Below are 17,420 nucleotides of genomic sequence, written 5' to 3'. Positions count from 1 at the left end.
CTAAACCCAGCACATACCCAGACATACACACTCACACAGACGTGCACACAACCCCTCAATCTGTAACACACAGACAGCAAGCAGGGGAACTGATGGAACAGCGGAAGCAAGGTTAGAGGGGATGAAGCAAATTAAAAAGACACAAATAGCGTGCAGTGGCTAGAAGGGGAATGGGGTGATGAAGGAGGTGCTAACTGAAGGAGATGGATATTTGCTACTGTCATCCGCACCCAAAAGGGAAACAAAAGCAGATACCAAAATTGTGTTAGTTGGGCCGTTTGGGTGATGACAGTGAGCCTGGAACTGTTTAAAGCTGTGTCGGCTACTGAAACCACTGGAAACACAGGTTGTTTTCTCTCTCATTCTCTAATTGTTCACATGGCTTTTAACTGACATGTAGTTCCATCGCATTAACTCAGGTTCATATTTTGTACATCTCTGTACAGAATTAAACTGAAAGATAGACAATTGTTTAGTATATTTGTAAAATGTTCCTGAGATCTTGAACAGGTGTTTTTGTTTCCTACACACAAGTGACACCAGAATTGAGATATTAGTGGTGTGCAAGTGCTATGTAAGTGTCCGTTGTTCAATCCACACTGACTCCCATCACCATACAGAACTAGATACTCTCTCAGTGACGTTTCTCCTGATATTTTAACAAGTGAAAAACTGGCATTGTTCCTGTTTGTGTATTCATATACCTTCTCCCACAATATATAGAAAATGGGAGATGCTTCACAAATATAGGGAAACTAATCAGAACAAAATAGTTTAAGCAGAGTATTGATCTTAAATATAATGCTGGTGTGGATTATTACACTTTTAGCACATCAGTTCTGAGGGACAAACGAGTCATGTACCCCTAAAATATTCATCCAAGACATGCTTTCAAAACAGGTTTGTGGTGTGGATTGTCTAATTTCTTTTGGTCAGTTTGTAAATTTACGTGCAACCGTAAGGCATTTGCTGACTGTGCTCTGTAGATCGGAGTTGTTTTTTTTAAATTTCTTTAAATTTTATAATATTATTAATCTTATTAGTCTGTTTAAAGCAAACGTTAATGGTTAATAGGTCCTGTGAGTAAGTTTACAAGTGAATGAGTATGTAACAGTGGATCCTGGCTCATGACAGGTGACTGTACCTTCTCCTTGTCACTGGCCTCTCTTGCCACAGTGGAACCCTAAAATAAAAAATAAAATAAAAAAAAGTCAGAAAAGAGGGTGCCTGTCAGCCAGACACTCTGACACTTGTTTTGACCCCTTATTACCCAATGTCTAAGCAGGGCTCCAGTCTAACTTTTCACTGACAGCACCGGTATGGCAAACTTTTTCATTTGGTCGCACCTTCCACCTTGCCACGGGCAAAACATATGACTTGCTGAACATTTTATTATGGACAGACGCTACATTTTATCGATGTTCCCTTAACGCCTCACATTGCAGGCTGCGGTAGCTTCTGCTTGGTGGCTGTGGTGTGCTCAGACAGGTGTGTGACTGAAATTCTGTTGAAAATAGTTTAAATAGGACATTCCAGTATGAGATCTGTCCATTTTCTATGAGAGAAAAATAGCACATTTAGGTGAGCTCTGCTTTTCATGAGAAGACCGCATTTTTAAGCGTAAATACCGCAGTACACCAAAGTTATAAAAGTGCTACTTTCCACCACTGTGGTTAACACAGTGGCTGCCTGTGCCCGTTACAGCGACACTAATACAGCTTAGTGATCATCATGCATTCGCACCGATGCCACCGCTTGAAATTTTAACTGGCACACTCTCAAAAAACAGGTCTGGAGCCCTGCTAAGGCCTGGTATGTTGAGTAGTTTCACAGATGATTTTTTCCATGGGCTTGAACTGTACATGAGCTTTCACAAAATATCTGAACTATATACAGACCTGTCGTTGAGAAAAAACAGAAATAAACTATCAAATTCATATAATTCTTGTGACAAAAGCTTAGTGAATCAGTGAAAAGGGCTCTTGAAATTAGAGGTAACAAGGGTTTACTACAGTGCAACTATGGAATAAAACGACAGTCTTATATCAATGCTTATCTGATCACCTTCCTTTCACCCCCATCTGTTCTTCTCCCCCTTCCCTCCTACCTTGAGATCATATTTTTTGTAGACGGAAAGGCGGTGGGAGAAAACATTGCGTGTAACAATCATGTAGGTCTCATCTCCATCCACTGTGAGCCGGTACATCCCCAGAAACTGAGGCAGCAGCGTGTTGCCATGGCACTCCACGATGAACTACCAAAAGAGAGGGAGGAATACAAATGTATTGCTGTTTTTTTAACAGTCACAATGGATATGCACTGGAGACGAGACTGTAAGAAATAAATAAAAAAAAAAGGTTTATAAAACACAGCATGATCCCATTATGACTTCATAGTGATCAACTGTGAGGATATAATTAGACCGGAAGGCGCTGAGAGGCTCTTTCAACAACAGCTATTCTGGGAAATCACATGAATCTGTATGCTGAAAATTTTTGGTATTTATTGAGGAACCTAAAATCAAGGTATAGCAAAAGTTGAAAATTGTACAACTAATGTGGACACTATTCCACAAGGCGCAGAGCTATTAAAAAAGCTAGACTTGTGCGTGTTCTCAGCCTGTAATGAAAAACACAATTATGCAATCATCCATCCATCCATCCATCCATCCATTATCTATACACCACTTAATCCTCACTAAGGTTGCGGGGGGGCTGACTTAGGGCGTAAGCAGGGGACACCCTGGACAGGTCGCCAGTCTATCACAGGGCTACACTTAGAGACAGACAACCAAGCACACTCACATTCACACCTATGGACAATTTAGAATCATCAATTAACCTCAACATGTTTTTGGACTTGTGGGGGGAAGCCGGAGAACCTGGAGAGAACCCACGCTGCACGGGGAGAACATGCAAACTCCGCACAGAAAGTTCCCGGGTGTCCTCACCGGGACACGAACTGGCGACCGCCTTGCTGTGAGGTAGCGGTGCTTAACCACCGAGTCACCTTGCAGCCCTTATGCAATTATGGATCAGTTTATTAGGGGATTTTGTGCAAGCTCTTTAAGACGAGAAACAAAAGATATTCAACAACAACAACAACAAAAAAATCAAGGCTTATATTTATTGATATCATTAATAATATAGGCTTTTTTCACCTGATGGTATTTCTTTAGAATGTTATGCATTTCGGCCACATCCTCACTGCTGATGGTCTTGATGACGTAGCGCTTGTCGTAAGAGGTATGGAAGCGGGCCCCACTGCGTCCCTGGGCCTCACTGTTCAAAGGAGCGCTGCGTGTCAAGGAATTCTGTAAACACAGTGCAACAAGTTAAAAAATATATCAGAATTTTTAGGATATTGATACTGAAATGTCTTTTTTTTTAATTATTATTTGCAGAGAACAAAATGCTGTTTTGCTTCCTGAATGGCTTAATTCATTAATAGTTTTGAAGAGTCTAAACTTATATTGATCTCTTTGAGCTGATGCTAAAAAGCCATTTTCTGAGCATTGAACAGCTAAGAGCAATTCTTTCAGTGTATTTGGATGAATCAATATAGCATGTCCTAGATCCACCTTCATATTGTCTCACAACCACCCACACTCCAGTCTAAACATGAGGTTCTGACCCCTACGCCTGCTGTTGGTCCAAAGCTACACACAGACACAAACAGCTGCTGCCCAGACTTTGGAGCTCAAAAGTAACATGATCCAACACCCCCTGGCTCAATGCTGCATTCTGTAAGAATTCCTCAGCCCTTAGCTCCCGCCCCTCTTAGCATCTATAGCTTGTGTTGCAAAGTGAGAACCAACTTTTGAGGTACATGGTAAAACATTTGTTTTTGTGTTAGGGACTAAATTTGGTTGAATATTTGTTTCTTCAGATTCTGAAAAGCAGGAAAGCTAGGATTTTTGCTGATAGTCCAAGTCTAGTGTAAGGTTGAAATGGTTTGTGTCACAATCAAAAAATATTTAACTGGACTTTTGCTTAAGACTGGCATAAATAAATAAAAAAATATCAAAATAACATTCACATTTTTTTTTGTTACAGATAGTCATTTCTTCCACAACGTATTTGTCCAAATGTGGAGAAAACCCTGTTTGCAGTTTGGTTAATACTGCTAGCATCACTCATTAAATCTAATGGTTACTTCAGCATGGCATCAAATAAGGGATATTGCCGAGGTAATCAAAAATAAAGCCAGCAGCGTGATTTTCGTGCAAGGGCAAGAAGAAAAAGAAAGAAGTCTAAATGGACAAACCAACCACCCTTTGACAATGTGAGTAGTGCCCCATGGAAAGCAGTTTAATATCGAGAATGTAACATTCCTTCAGACTGGTCAGTTTCTCAACAACTCTAACTGCCCACTCACTACAGCCAGCTGAACCCTAATGTAAACATGTAAGAAGGACAGCTGCACTGAGCTGGGACACAATGACCTCCAAATACTGCCAACTCACTGACTGCACTGGGAAACAGGGATTTACTAGGAAAGAGTGGAAAATAAAGGAAGAGAAGGGTGGGCTCAAACAAAAGAGTGCAAGAGCAGTTTAACAGTTAAACTGCGATCAAGCTTGTTTTGGAATAGTTATATTTCAGCAGCATAAGAGAGATAAAGAAATTAGATACATCAACTTCCAATAAATTATGTATTGACTGTAAATGATGTGATTGTTTACAGTAACAGCTATGCTCATATTCATCAGTACACACCAGTGCAGTACTACAAAGATTACAAAACACTAAAATGTGACCCAGATGGCATAGAAACAAAACTTGACTTTTCAGATGTTTGAGAAAAGTACGGAATCTCTTTATACCAAGAAGTCCTGATCATCGATGCCAAACCTCTCTCTGAGGTTTCGAAACACCAGAGGGCAGTACTCCTTGAACTTGAAATGGCTGGGCATGTTCTCCCTAAGTGTGCATTAAAAAAAACAACAAAAAAAGAACAGAAGGGACATATTTTATAAGATGCTGCAGTTCAAAATAATGTATTTTCACTGTTCCTTCAATAGTTCAAGGAAAAACAAGAACATATTTTACAGTGTCACTTTTTTGTGCAATACAATAGTCATATGGTATACTTGAAAAGACCGTACTTGTTGAAGAGGTGGTTGTCCACTTTAATCTTAGAATAGGCCTTGAAGTCGTCTGGCATGAGCATGATGGGAATCTGAACATGGCTTAACTCATTTATCTGTGGAGAATAAAACATCAAAACAGAAGAGATCAGCAGTGAATCTTGCAATACAAAGCACACCATATATGTCAATAAAACTACATGGCACATTACAGATGATCAGTGAACTTAATGCTTAAAGGAATGCTTGTTAATTCTTCAACTAAAAGTAGAGCCGGGTGAGCATAAACTTTTTGACTCATTCAAATTCAACTACTTCCTTTGCACAATGCGTAAAATATCTAAATTGAGTGAGCAAGATATGTGCTTCCCCTGCTGTCTCTCAAACAATGCCAGCACCAGTGATGACAAATAGCTCTGCGGAATCACACCAGTAATGCAATATATCGCAGTTTCCTTGGAGACACCAAAATGTGTGAGCTTTGCTGGTGAAACACACTTGAATAATAGCAGCAGCTGATGACAATGAAAAATCCCGAAGAAGAGTCATCATATTATTTCAGTGATACTGAAATTGTCTGATTTATCAAAGTTGCACAGCTATATAGTTCAGTAGCTCTAATATAGGACTTCTGTGATTATAACACTCTCTTTCCAACATGTGCTTTGATCAAACATATTTACAACCATCTCCTCGTAGGAAAGTTTGTCTGTAATACCATTAATCCAAGGAGAACAGAGCCCTCATCATTAAAGCTTTATGTATGTACAAGTGAAACATGAAATGTGGTAAAACATGAAACCCCCATTTGACCAACAGTTGCACAATCACATGCACTCTTGTGTAAGACTTTTGAAAGCAGTCAAATCATTTTCTCTGATACTTATTTCGTCATTCTGAGCTCATCATCCATGACACCCATATGTTTGACGGATTTTAGTAGATTAATTTCTACATTAGGGAGACGCTGTGTGTTAGTTTATAGTCATTCTGAATTTATTTTCTCAACAGCAGCGAAACACACAAGAGCCTTCAGAACTTCTGCAGCTTAAACTGAAACACTTTTAGGGCTGACTAAATGAAAACGCCAGCCTTGCAGCATTAAAACTTTAAAAAAAGTCATGATGAAAAAGAAAACAATTTTTGAATCTTGATTTTACTTGAGTTTATAGACAATAGGAAAAAAAAACACGACTGAGTATGCAAGATTGGAAAAAATATAAAATAACACTATTTCAACAAAAGTGTCACACTTTGTGTCTGTATTTCCTAACATGTTACTGTAGCATTTCAAAATATATAAATGCAGGGATTTTCTACTTATGCAGCTATTCAACAATGTACAGAGCAAACTGTGTACTTCTTACCAATGCTCATCTTTTTCACAATGCACTCATGATTGCACTCACCATGCAATCATCGTACCCAATAAAGTGCATCCTTTCAAAAAGTTGTGCAAAGGTTGACACCTTCAAATGAAACCTCACATGATCACACACACACACACACTAGCATGTTTATATATATATATAGAACAGTCTACCTTTGCTATACTGCACAAAAGCCAACCACCTATGTTATAACTTACAGCTCTTTTTGTTAATGACTTCAGATACCTGTAAAATTTCAAGTACTGCAAAAGAACTAAAAAAGCAGGTGTAGCATTCACAAGGACGAACTTACACCTTAAAGTGCTTTTTCCTAATCAAAGTAGACATATGGCAAGTTCTTAGGCCTAATTTATATTTTTTATATTTCAGGTCGAGGGTTCTGGTCTGGGTCATCAATCAATACCGATCTTTGGCACAGAACATTCGGTGATGAGGGCAGTTTGTAGATTACATTTTCAGGATGATGTAGCCACAGACTTGAAGGACAGTTGCAGGGCAACGGCAAGAGGAAATGTTGCCAGAACTGCAGAAGCGTCAAGGTGTTTTAAATACACAAAGACAAAGACAAGATGGTGAGACAAGAGTGACACAGAGGCTAGAAACAGAGAAAGCAAGACAGAGGTGACAGATGACATGCATGTGTGTATGAGACAATGCTAGGATATGTGTCATCTTGCAGTAAATTCAATCTTAATATTCTGTAGTCCATGATATGGTTCTACTTTCTAATTTACTTCTTTAAATATGTTAATGATTCAAGAGAAGATGAGCAGTGTCTTTTTTTGTATGTGATGATGATCCTAAAAATGCAATTTCAAATTCAGTAAGTAAGTTCAGCATAGGTACAAAATGAGCACTCGTCTTTTTAATACTTAGACCTTTAGTATGTCACAAACAAATCCAGACAACTCATGGAATGTTAAAAATATATAAATGAAAACCCATGAAGTTTACTTTGAGTTTTTAAGAGTGGGAGTGTTATGTTTTCAAAATGTCAATCATTCACATGACAACTATGAAACTTTAAGACCATTAGTGTGAAATAAAATTAAAACACCTAAATGATTTAATCAGATGTGTCACGATGGCTGTCCAACTAGGTCAGTCACAGTTATGGAATAACTGCAATTATTTGTGCTAACTGCAACTGTTTTGCATATTCACTAAAAATGCTTCAGCTGTGCAAAAACAGTTGGATGAAACTAAGAGAGATATACTTCAATTCCAACTCATTTTCAATTTGCACCCCCTTCTTTTGCTATGGTTTAATAGCAATTGTCTATCTAAAGCCACTTAACCTTGAATATTTGATCAAATGAAGTTTGAGAAGCATCTATTGACATTTAAGTCATGGCTTTAGTTTCTAAGCCACACACCACACACCACTGTGGACACATTTTGGTTTTAACCCAGATGAAAAAAAGAGCTCCATTACTTAGGAGATAATCTGTTGCATTTACAGCAAAAAGGTGACTGCATAAGCTCCTAACACTACTAATTTCAAACTAATAGAGGCATAAAATGGGAGAAAAACATAGTTATCACAATTATTTGCAAGACAGTTATTGCCAACTAAAATTTTACAGGACGCTTCAGTAAACCTTGCACACTACATAAGCAGCAGGGCTTCAGACACCTAAGGTGCATTTGCAGGAATTTCCATTCGGAGCTGGCGATGCTTTACACTGCTGTATTACGTAGACCTGACATTTGTTATGACTCAGGCACAGCTTGATACACATATTGCGTGTGTGTGTGTGTGTGTGTGTGTGCGCGTGTGCATGTGTGTGTACGCGCATATCTGTTGTTGGCTGCTAGCAGGGATGCTGGCAGGTTGTTTGAATCTATTAATAGCCTATCATTCCACTAAGCATACTCATCATGTAGGTGCACTGAATAAGCCTTAATACTTTGATTGACTACAACATTAATGACAGAGGAACGTGTAGTGTGCATTCCTCTACAGCACAGTCTCAAATGTAATTTATACATTGCTTAGAACTAGGGCTGTGCAGAGATACATGGCATGCTGTCATATCACAATTCTACAAGCTGCCTTCGTGGAGGAAGCCAACATTTTTGCCACTATGACCCTGTAAAGCTGCTGAAGTGTTATAGCTAAGGCCGGGATGAGAACGGCCTCAGCTTGACTGACTGACTCAGTGCATTTGCTTTAGTTCAGATGGTGTGCTTTTTTTTTTTTTTTTAAAGACAGCCTGCCTTAAACATGTTCATGATATTAGTGCTCATGATTTTTGTTTTAAAAACCAATATCATTCACTGCACTTATGCCAACTGAGGGATTATGATTAACAGGTTGACCTTGAAAGAGTACCTACTTGATCCGTTGGCTTCTCAAAATAGTATGTCCCTGTGGCCCAATTGCTGTTTTAATATGCAGAGTTTTAACATAAGGAATGGCGCCATAGCTTGTAAGAAGTGAATGACAATTAGATATTGATGGCAAGGGATAAGACTGCAAAATTATCACTGCAAACATAATTGTGAAAATGATAGTTTGTTTCACCATCACTGTGAGAGTGACAGTATCTTTGTATTGAAAAAAATATTCCTATTGTTGGCAGCTTCCATGCACACCAGATTGAACTGGCTCACTTTTAAAAGCACAAACAATTAAACACAACCACTATCCAAGACAGGAGCTGGCAGAACATACGAACTGAGCACAGTTACATTTTAAGAACAAGACTCTTTACTTTGCATACAGCACTTTGATGTCATTTCACTGGCGGGGAGAGATTTAAAACATCTATGTACTCTAAATTTCTTTTGCAATTACTTTGAGTTTATGAAGCAATGCAACAGAAACAAGGAATAAGAAAAAGGCCTGAGAATTAGTGTACATCACGAACAGAAAACAGCTAAAATGCAGAAGACTATTTTTCAGGAAGGAAACCTTTGAGATAAAGGCAGGGAAAAAAAACAGTCTGAAAAAAAATGATAAAAAAGCGCATCCGAAAAGAAAGACAGCAAAGGGCAAAAGATATGGAAATGAAGGAATTAGAAAGACAGTGCAAGCAGAGAATGCAAGCCCACTGATGCCATATCCGACTATGTTTCAGCACCCTGGTGTGACAGGCACAGACGTCACAGTGATGTTATAGAACAAATGCATCCTGGGTACTCAGTAGGGCGATGTCACCTAATCAACAAAGCTGTGTTTCACACAAGAGCACAGACAATGCCTGATCTTACCACACACACACATAAATCTGTGAGGACACTAGTACACAGCAATAAAAATTACAAAAATAAATGTGAAAATATGTTATATGAAAAGTTGCCTCAAGTTAAAAAATCTGCACTCCCGTAACCATTTTGTATCGTTACTGTTTTAGTGGCAAATGTCCTTGTTGCTGTTGTTAAATTTTGCATCTCCAACAGAGAAGATAAGTGACTGTCGAAGTCAGGATGACAATATTCGGCTATTTTCCCAACCCATTCTTTTGTTAAACATTGTAATATACCGTTTTTTTGTTTGGACAGTAAGTAATAAGCTGCTTTTTACCACAGTGCCACTGCATTGTTGCTAAATATTTTTGTAGGTGTCTACATAGAAGTGCAGCTAATCCAGAACCTAATGGTACATTGGAGTAACTAATCCACATTATATATTGTGTATAGTACTCCTATTTTATCTTCTAGTCTCTTGCCACAATTTCTATCTTGAGCAAAGCAGCTCTTATATTTTGTTTAATCAGATGCCTCCAGTCAATCAGCCTATCTTCCTTGCAGGCAGCTATCAAACTTGCAGACAAATTTCACACCACCACTTCCGTTTTGTCTCCATGGTGATGAAGACTGGTTTTCCGGCCCAGAGTGAAGCAAGTGTGTGCTGTTGCTCCATTGGACAGGAAGTGAGTGAAAAGAGTATGCTCTGTCAGCAGCATGGCATAGTCCTGCCTTTCTGAACAAAGACAGATGATCTGCTTTTAACAGATGACAGTCTACTAATCGTATAGAGGGGTAGTGAATATCAGAGGAAAGAGAAACCCTTCTCCAAGTTAGAAATGACTAACACAAGTGTAATCACACATGCCAAGAGGATGTGTAGCGTGCAGGGAAACATTTGACAAAGAAAGTAACAGCCATGATTATCATGTGTTTAATCTTTACTAATTTCTTATGACACGTACTGATTTGCAAATATATATAGAATGTGTTATCACTATAAAAAGCAATCTTGGCAATGTGACTATTCTGTCAAGTTCTTCTTTAACTGTAACTTTGTTAGTGAATGTCAAAGATCACATGGTTTGAATAGAGTCTGCTTAATCTACAGGAAACATAACACATACAGTCTTGATAAAAATTGCTTTATTTGCAATTTCTACCATTTTTAAATATAGTATCTCCAGGCTGCTTTATGCCGTTTTTCTAAAATAGTTTCTTGACCGATTGATATGACTGTCTGTAACGTTTTGCGCAGTACATCTCAGAAAAGAATACCAGTGTGGGTCTATTCTAAAGGGATTGTTTTCAGCTAGTATATGACAGTCTCTTCTTTCATCATAAGATGTACATTTTTAAACCAAGTACAACACTTTAAATGGCATTATACACTCCTGCAAAATGTGACTACTAACTACTACTTGAGCGTACATGCAACTGTATCGACCCCAATTTGAAATGATGATTTTAGTAAAGACGTACAACAGGCAATTTGAAAGATTTATTAGCCAATTTCTTTTGACAAACATTTCCTAGAAAAGAAATTGCAATTGTAAGAATAAACAAGTCAAGTCAAGTGTTCAGATTTACGTTTTATGGTAGGTTGGGTTCTGGGTCTGTTTAGCATTATATGTAATGTGAAAAAGACTGAGTTGTGATCACAGTGTTGACCAAGACAGAAGCATATGTGTGTTCGTGTGTGTATGTGTATGTGTCTGTGTGTGTGTGTGTATGTGTGTGACGAGTAATTGTAAAAATAGTTCACAATAGCGAACAGTCAGAGATATCTTTATTACTAAGTCTTAATGAGCTGCATTTGCCATCCATCACTGTAAGAAGTAGATTTTTAAGCTGAAATATTAAGTGGATTAGCTATGCTTTAATCTGCAAGAGAAAAAATACAAAAAACAGATATATTTTTACCAATTTTCTTGCCAAGGAGGAACGTTTATATCACTGCCACTGCCAGGCACAGGAAAGAAAGCTACTAACCATTGTTAGATAAGACAGAAAGTTTTCTTTTGCTAAGTTGTAAATTAACGTTAACGGTTTCATAGCAATTGGCTGTGAATGTGTGAGTCGGGTTCCCAGCTTTCAAATAATAAATGAGTCCGATTAGGTTCCTGGTAGTACATTCACAGGTGTTTTAAATTAAATTCTTGCACACCTTCACACTACATTGCAATACATTTTGAGCTATTCTGCGGTAAGGTTTGCATGTCTTCTGATCTGAGCCATATGAACAATTGGTGTGTTGGTCCAGTATTGTTATAATTCACTGCCACTTAAGGAAAATACTTTGTAGATACTACACAGAGGAGAAATGACGTGACACTTTAAGTGATGCATTTGGTGCTCATTACTCATTTCAAAAGGCTGATCTCTGACAGTATACAGCCACTGGCTGTGAACACAACAGCAGCTGCTCTGCTTGGCTGTGATCTGGGAAGCTGTAGCTGGATATGGATGTAGCTCAGACTTTAGCTGGTGGTTATGGCGCAATTGTACTATTATTTGAACCTGTGATGCTCCTTTGCTATTACCAATCACCACAGGAGATCAGGAATACAGCAAGGTCAATACAGCACGCGTGCACACACGCACACCCCATGGCTACAGTTATAATCACAGTCTTTTTCAATCAGCCTCAGCAGTGGCCATTTAGACAGCTCATGAACTAGCCCCTTTAGATATCTTTCTAATTGAAATGTTGCTGTAAAGAACTTGTGCCTGAGCAGTATGGTTGGGCATCAAGAACTGGTTCCAACTTAGAGCCAGTTTCCAAATTCAGATTCCAAAAGACTTTGAAATAAGAAATAAGAAAAAAATAAAAAACTATCACTTTGATTGTGCTCATTTGTTCCAACACAAGTTTCACTCACAATAGCGTACGTAAACATTTACTGGGACTTGGCTGTCCATCTGAGGCATTAGTCATGTGCGTTGAATTCATGTCTTTATAAATTGTGAGTGTAGCATTATTCTCAGTCAACCTACTCAGCCTTTGCTGAGTTGCTTGTTCAGCAAATGAACAACACAATTTGTGTGACGTTTTTCTCGATACACACTGCTGACTACAGCAGCGTTACAAACCTTGATAGTAAACACTTGTCTGTGACTATGGCAATGTGCTGGTACCTCTGTCACACACCAGGAGAAACGAACTTTCACAACACAAACCCACTAGTCTATGTTGTCACGTACTTTAAAGGGGTTGTGCAGTTAGGCTAATCTCACTTGATAAAAACATAGCAACTATACTAATTCAAATAATTATTCAGTGTGTATTTAGCTTGACAGACAGAGATGGGCAGTGGTGGAAACTGTGCTGTGCTATAAAACTGACCATTATGCTTACATTATAGTTACTCATGAATTAAAAACAAGATTTTAATGTTGTCGTAAACCTAACCACTTGCCCCTGAAAGAATCCAAATAGAGGATAATTTAGAACAGGAACTGGTAAGCAAAACCAGAATAGGTAAAGTACGAACGATACCAAGCCCTACTGAGCATCCACCACAGAGATTGCACAGACTCTTTCTGCGGTTGCAGTTATTACATAACAGACCACTGCTACATAGTGCAACGTAAGGCAAACTTACTGTAAAAATAATTGACAAGAAGATTTCCACTGTGACGGTTTAGGGGTCCATAAGACCCACAGAAGATAAGAATTGCAGTTCTTAAGTAAAGCTATTCTGCTTTACTCACGTCTAATAGAGATATCAGCCATAATGAGGACACACTAATAGTAAAAGTGGAGCAGTGGGAAGGTAAAAAGACTGATGCATCTGCATTTGTGAGTAAGAGAGAGAGAGAGAGGGAAACGCAAAGAGAGAAACAAAGCTTTGATGAGTGCAACCAAGTGCCTGAGTAAGACATCTGTAGTGCAATTAAAAGCTTATGGTAGTCATCATCCCTTGAATTGTGAGACGTCTGCATTCACAACAGACACAAACAGCTCATCCCAGTCTATTTTAGTTGGTGTCAGTCAATGTCACTCACACACTCAAATGCTGAGGAAAGGAAATGCCAGGTATGCAAAATATGTATTCTAGGGATGTCATCACACACAAAATGTAGTAGTTTTTTTTACTAACACTGTTGAAATTCTAAGATCTTTAATACCAATTTCGATTTTTTATTTATTTATTTTTTTTTGTGGTGAGACAAGATTAAAGAAAATTAATTAAATTAATTAGAGGTTTTGTAATGAATTAATTGCAATTAATCACATTTTTATCAAATAGCAATATTTGACACAAAAAGCAAAGTTTTTCAATTCAAATAAATTTTGGTTGACTGAATCAATGAAAAGACATATACGTGAACTTAAACAACAAAAATGTTTATTTTTCATCTATATTTATCTGTGCATTTTTCATTTACTACATTCACAGATTAGCGCAAACTCAAAGTGCTATAACTATTATATTCAACATTGTAAGACTTTTTGTCTTAAAACTTTTTGTTGCACAATTTGCACACAACCCTGCTCTTTCCAAGCTGCCTCACTGTTATGTGTCCACAGGATCTGTCAATTTCTCACTTCCCATTCACTGTGTATGTGAAACGCCCCGTGTCATGTTCTGGAGAGTCGTGGGGAGTTTCGAGCGCCCACAAGCTCATTTGCACAAAGTTGACTTGACTTAAACTTCATGCAAATTTGGTAAATTTTGGCAAAACCCCCCTATGGACACGTAGCATTAGGCCTTGATAAAAAAAAACAAAAAACTTTCCACCCAACAAGCCAAGTAATGTGGTCTTGTCTTCCATCACTGTTCACCAAACTTTCTTGTGCGCTGATGTCACTCAGTGCATCCTGTGCATCTTCTTCACGGCTGCCGAATGAAATTTAGGAGCATTACTGGCACGTCCCATGTTAGAGTGTATGCATCAGTGTTACCGGTGTGCCAGAAAATAGGAAATTGAGAAAGGTGCGTTGAAAATGCGCTATTTTTTTAAAAACGTATTATTTTTTCTGCAATTAATTAATTGAAATTAACGCATTAAGCCCTATTTTTTTTTTTGCTGGGGCCTGTTGCTGCACTTACCCATTTTGTTCCACATGTTGCTATTATCCAGTATCAATACATAGTATCAACGTACTAGAGAGAAACCAGAGAAACAAGTGCAGTCACATTTTCTCAGTTTTAACTTGGTATCAACTTGGTACCTAAGTATAAGTTCTTGTCACATCCCTAACACAAGAGAAGCACAGGTCAATACTACTCAGAGGGAATGAGGATAGGTTTTCTTACAACAGGCATAATGTTGAAACAGTAAATGGCAGATGACTAAAGTACACAGGTAACAGGAATTATAGTACAGTTGCTATTGTCATCAACAGGTACACTATGCTCAGGGGCATACACACATACACAAGAAGGAACAAACAATGAGGAGAATGTTTAAAGATTTTCTGCAGACTCACACTGGTGGCAAACCACAAGATGCATCCACAAGTTCCTCTGTCTGTCATAGCCTCAGGGGGACAGAATGTGAGGTTCCAGCTTTTCTGTTTTCCTCCCCCATAATCATCGCACATATTAGCTGTAGGTCACTCCTGCAGATATTTATAGAATCTCTCTCTTATGCAATCCACAGAAGCAGACACAGCTACTCTGAGTCAGACAGTGGCAGGACACAGAAAAGAAAGGGAAGAGTGAGGGGGACAGGGAATGAAAATGAACCAATATGACAGGATGACACAAAAAAGAGCCTCTGACAAAACTAGTTAATGAACCTGCAGGATGGGGAGAGTTTAATGAAGGCAGAGGAAAAATGGAATGACACAAACAAAAACAGTAAAACCAAAGGCAGCGTGATATAAAAACAGAAGTTAAGATTAAAAATTTAAACTTGCATAACATTTACTTGTACAGACAACATAAAACAGAAAAGTTTTATAGTAAGTGTTAAGTAGGAAAGACGTACTTTCTACCAAGTCACACATTTCAGACTGTCCTGCTTTACAAGATTAAAGGCCATTTCTCAGCAATTTCTCTTGAATGAAATTAAATGAATGAAATGAAAAATACTTTATTTATCTTGCCTTTTGTAATGAAAAGCCAGATAGAACATCATCTCGACATAATGATCTTATTTACCCTAAAAGGACCTGAGCAGGTGATGTGTAACAACAGTTAAAAACTGCTGGACTATAAAGCTATGAATACGCCATGGGTGCCTTTAACTGTGATGATACAACTTTGCATCCAATGATAAATCTACTCAAAAACCAACAACAGGACATATTCTGACACATTTCTATTCCCACAGTGCACTCAGTCACCCCAGGACCTTACAAAGAGATCTGACAGACAAGCCACAACTATATCACTGTTTTACAGATTCAGAAATTATGTGAAGGGTGAAGATGAGACTATATTCCACTGCTGAAGCAAAATCACTGGAACATGGTGTTTAGCACCTTGTAACATTTTTAGAATTAGCTTATTAGCACTGAGGTAAATAGGGCAACTGTATCTTTCTAGGAAACCAGTTTTCTACAGTGCAGGTAGGGGACATATCAATAAATCCTTCAAGAAGCCCACATGGGCCATCAATTTAGTCCTGGGATAGTTTGTCTTTTTCTCTGTTTTTGTGATAATTGATACAGCGCCAGGATGTACATGTGTTTTTGTGTTCTTTCTAAAAGACACTATTTTCATAAGGAATGCAGAGCACATTATAGGTTACAACTGATACCAAACAGGTCACCTTGCCATATCCTGTGGGCTACAGCTGTCTCTATTCTGTTTGGGTCAGCATAGATTGAGCTATGAACAGCAGTGCCAAGCTTAGTGCACCATAATTAAATTAAATTAAATTAAATTCAAACAACGCAAATGACAATGAAATTTGTTTCAGGATGCTTTAAAGAGCACAGAGCAGAACCCCTGAACTCTGTTTTAACAGGAAGAAAGCATGAGCGGAACCCCGTTCACAAGGGAGACGCATGTGTTTGAAGCTGACTGGGTCGAGATTAAAAAAAAAAAAAAAGAAGAAGAATGGGGCAGAAGAGAACGGAGAATCAGAACCAAACTGTTGAATTCACACACAGATCAGGACAAAGCCTATTAGCCTGCATGCAGCACAGCTCTCAAAATAAAATACAAATATCTGGGCATTTTTATATGCTCCAGCAGTATTTGCGTAACTTTTTTTCCTGAGCTAGACACAGGACAAGTACCCTGGGAGCTGTGATCTCAATCAAATGTCCAGTAGACGTCTTTGCCTTTTTATTGACAAAACTATTCCTCACACAGTTGTAATAAATTAGGTAGAGGGCCAGGTTCACAATCTCACAAAATTCACATTGCTAGTTTTATGGCTTGAGGTAACCCAATCGTACTTTGTGAATTCAGTGCAACAAAATGTAGATCCTACAGAGACAAGAACTATTCTTTACTTGTAATGTCATGCTGACTTAGAACCAGGAGATGCTGTTCTAATGATGACTTTGTGATTACTCTTGTACACTGAAGTTCCTTTGAGCTCTTGCTTCTAAAAACTGAAAAAAAAAAAAACTTTTTAGAGTTGGCCTCAATCCATTTCCATAAAACCATGAGTTATTTAACCAATTTAGGCTTTGACGGTTGATAGTAAAATGTCTAAGTACTAGGATTACAGTGAAAATGGCCACCAGTCAAAGGTTATTTTCAGCAAGCTGCTACATACCTTTTGTTACACAAAGAAGTTTCAAAATACATGTATATCCTTGGCTTAGCCGTTACACAAGG

General features: G+C 38.2%; 1 protein-coding gene across 1 annotated transcript in view; it reads right to left on the bottom strand.

The window, feature by feature from the left end:
* The window catches only part of pip4k2aa (phosphatidylinositol-5-phosphate 4-kinase, type II, alpha a), a 34,525-nt gene that overhangs the window by 12,142 nt on the left and 4,963 nt on the right, over positions 1-17,420 (bottom strand). The window contains exons 2-6 of the mRNA XM_008301372.1: positions 5,108-5,205; positions 4,826-4,922; positions 3,161-3,313; positions 2,108-2,254; positions 1,145-1,183 (exon numbers count right to left, since the gene is read on the bottom strand). Coding sequence (XP_008299594.1) covers positions 1,145-1,183; positions 2,108-2,254; positions 3,161-3,313; positions 4,826-4,922; positions 5,108-5,205 — 534 coding nt within the window. The remainder of the gene's footprint in view (positions 1-1,144; positions 1,184-2,107; positions 2,255-3,160; positions 3,314-4,825; positions 4,923-5,107; positions 5,206-17,420) is intronic.

Source organism: Stegastes partitus, unplaced genomic scaffold (genome assembly GCF_000690725.1).
Source record: "Stegastes partitus isolate 25-593 unplaced genomic scaffold, Stegastes_partitus-1.0.2 Scaffold1667, whole genome shotgun sequence".
NCBI lineage: Eukaryota > Metazoa > Chordata > Actinopteri > Pomacentridae > Stegastes > Stegastes partitus.
This window is presented reverse-complemented; position numbering and strand designations above follow the sequence as displayed.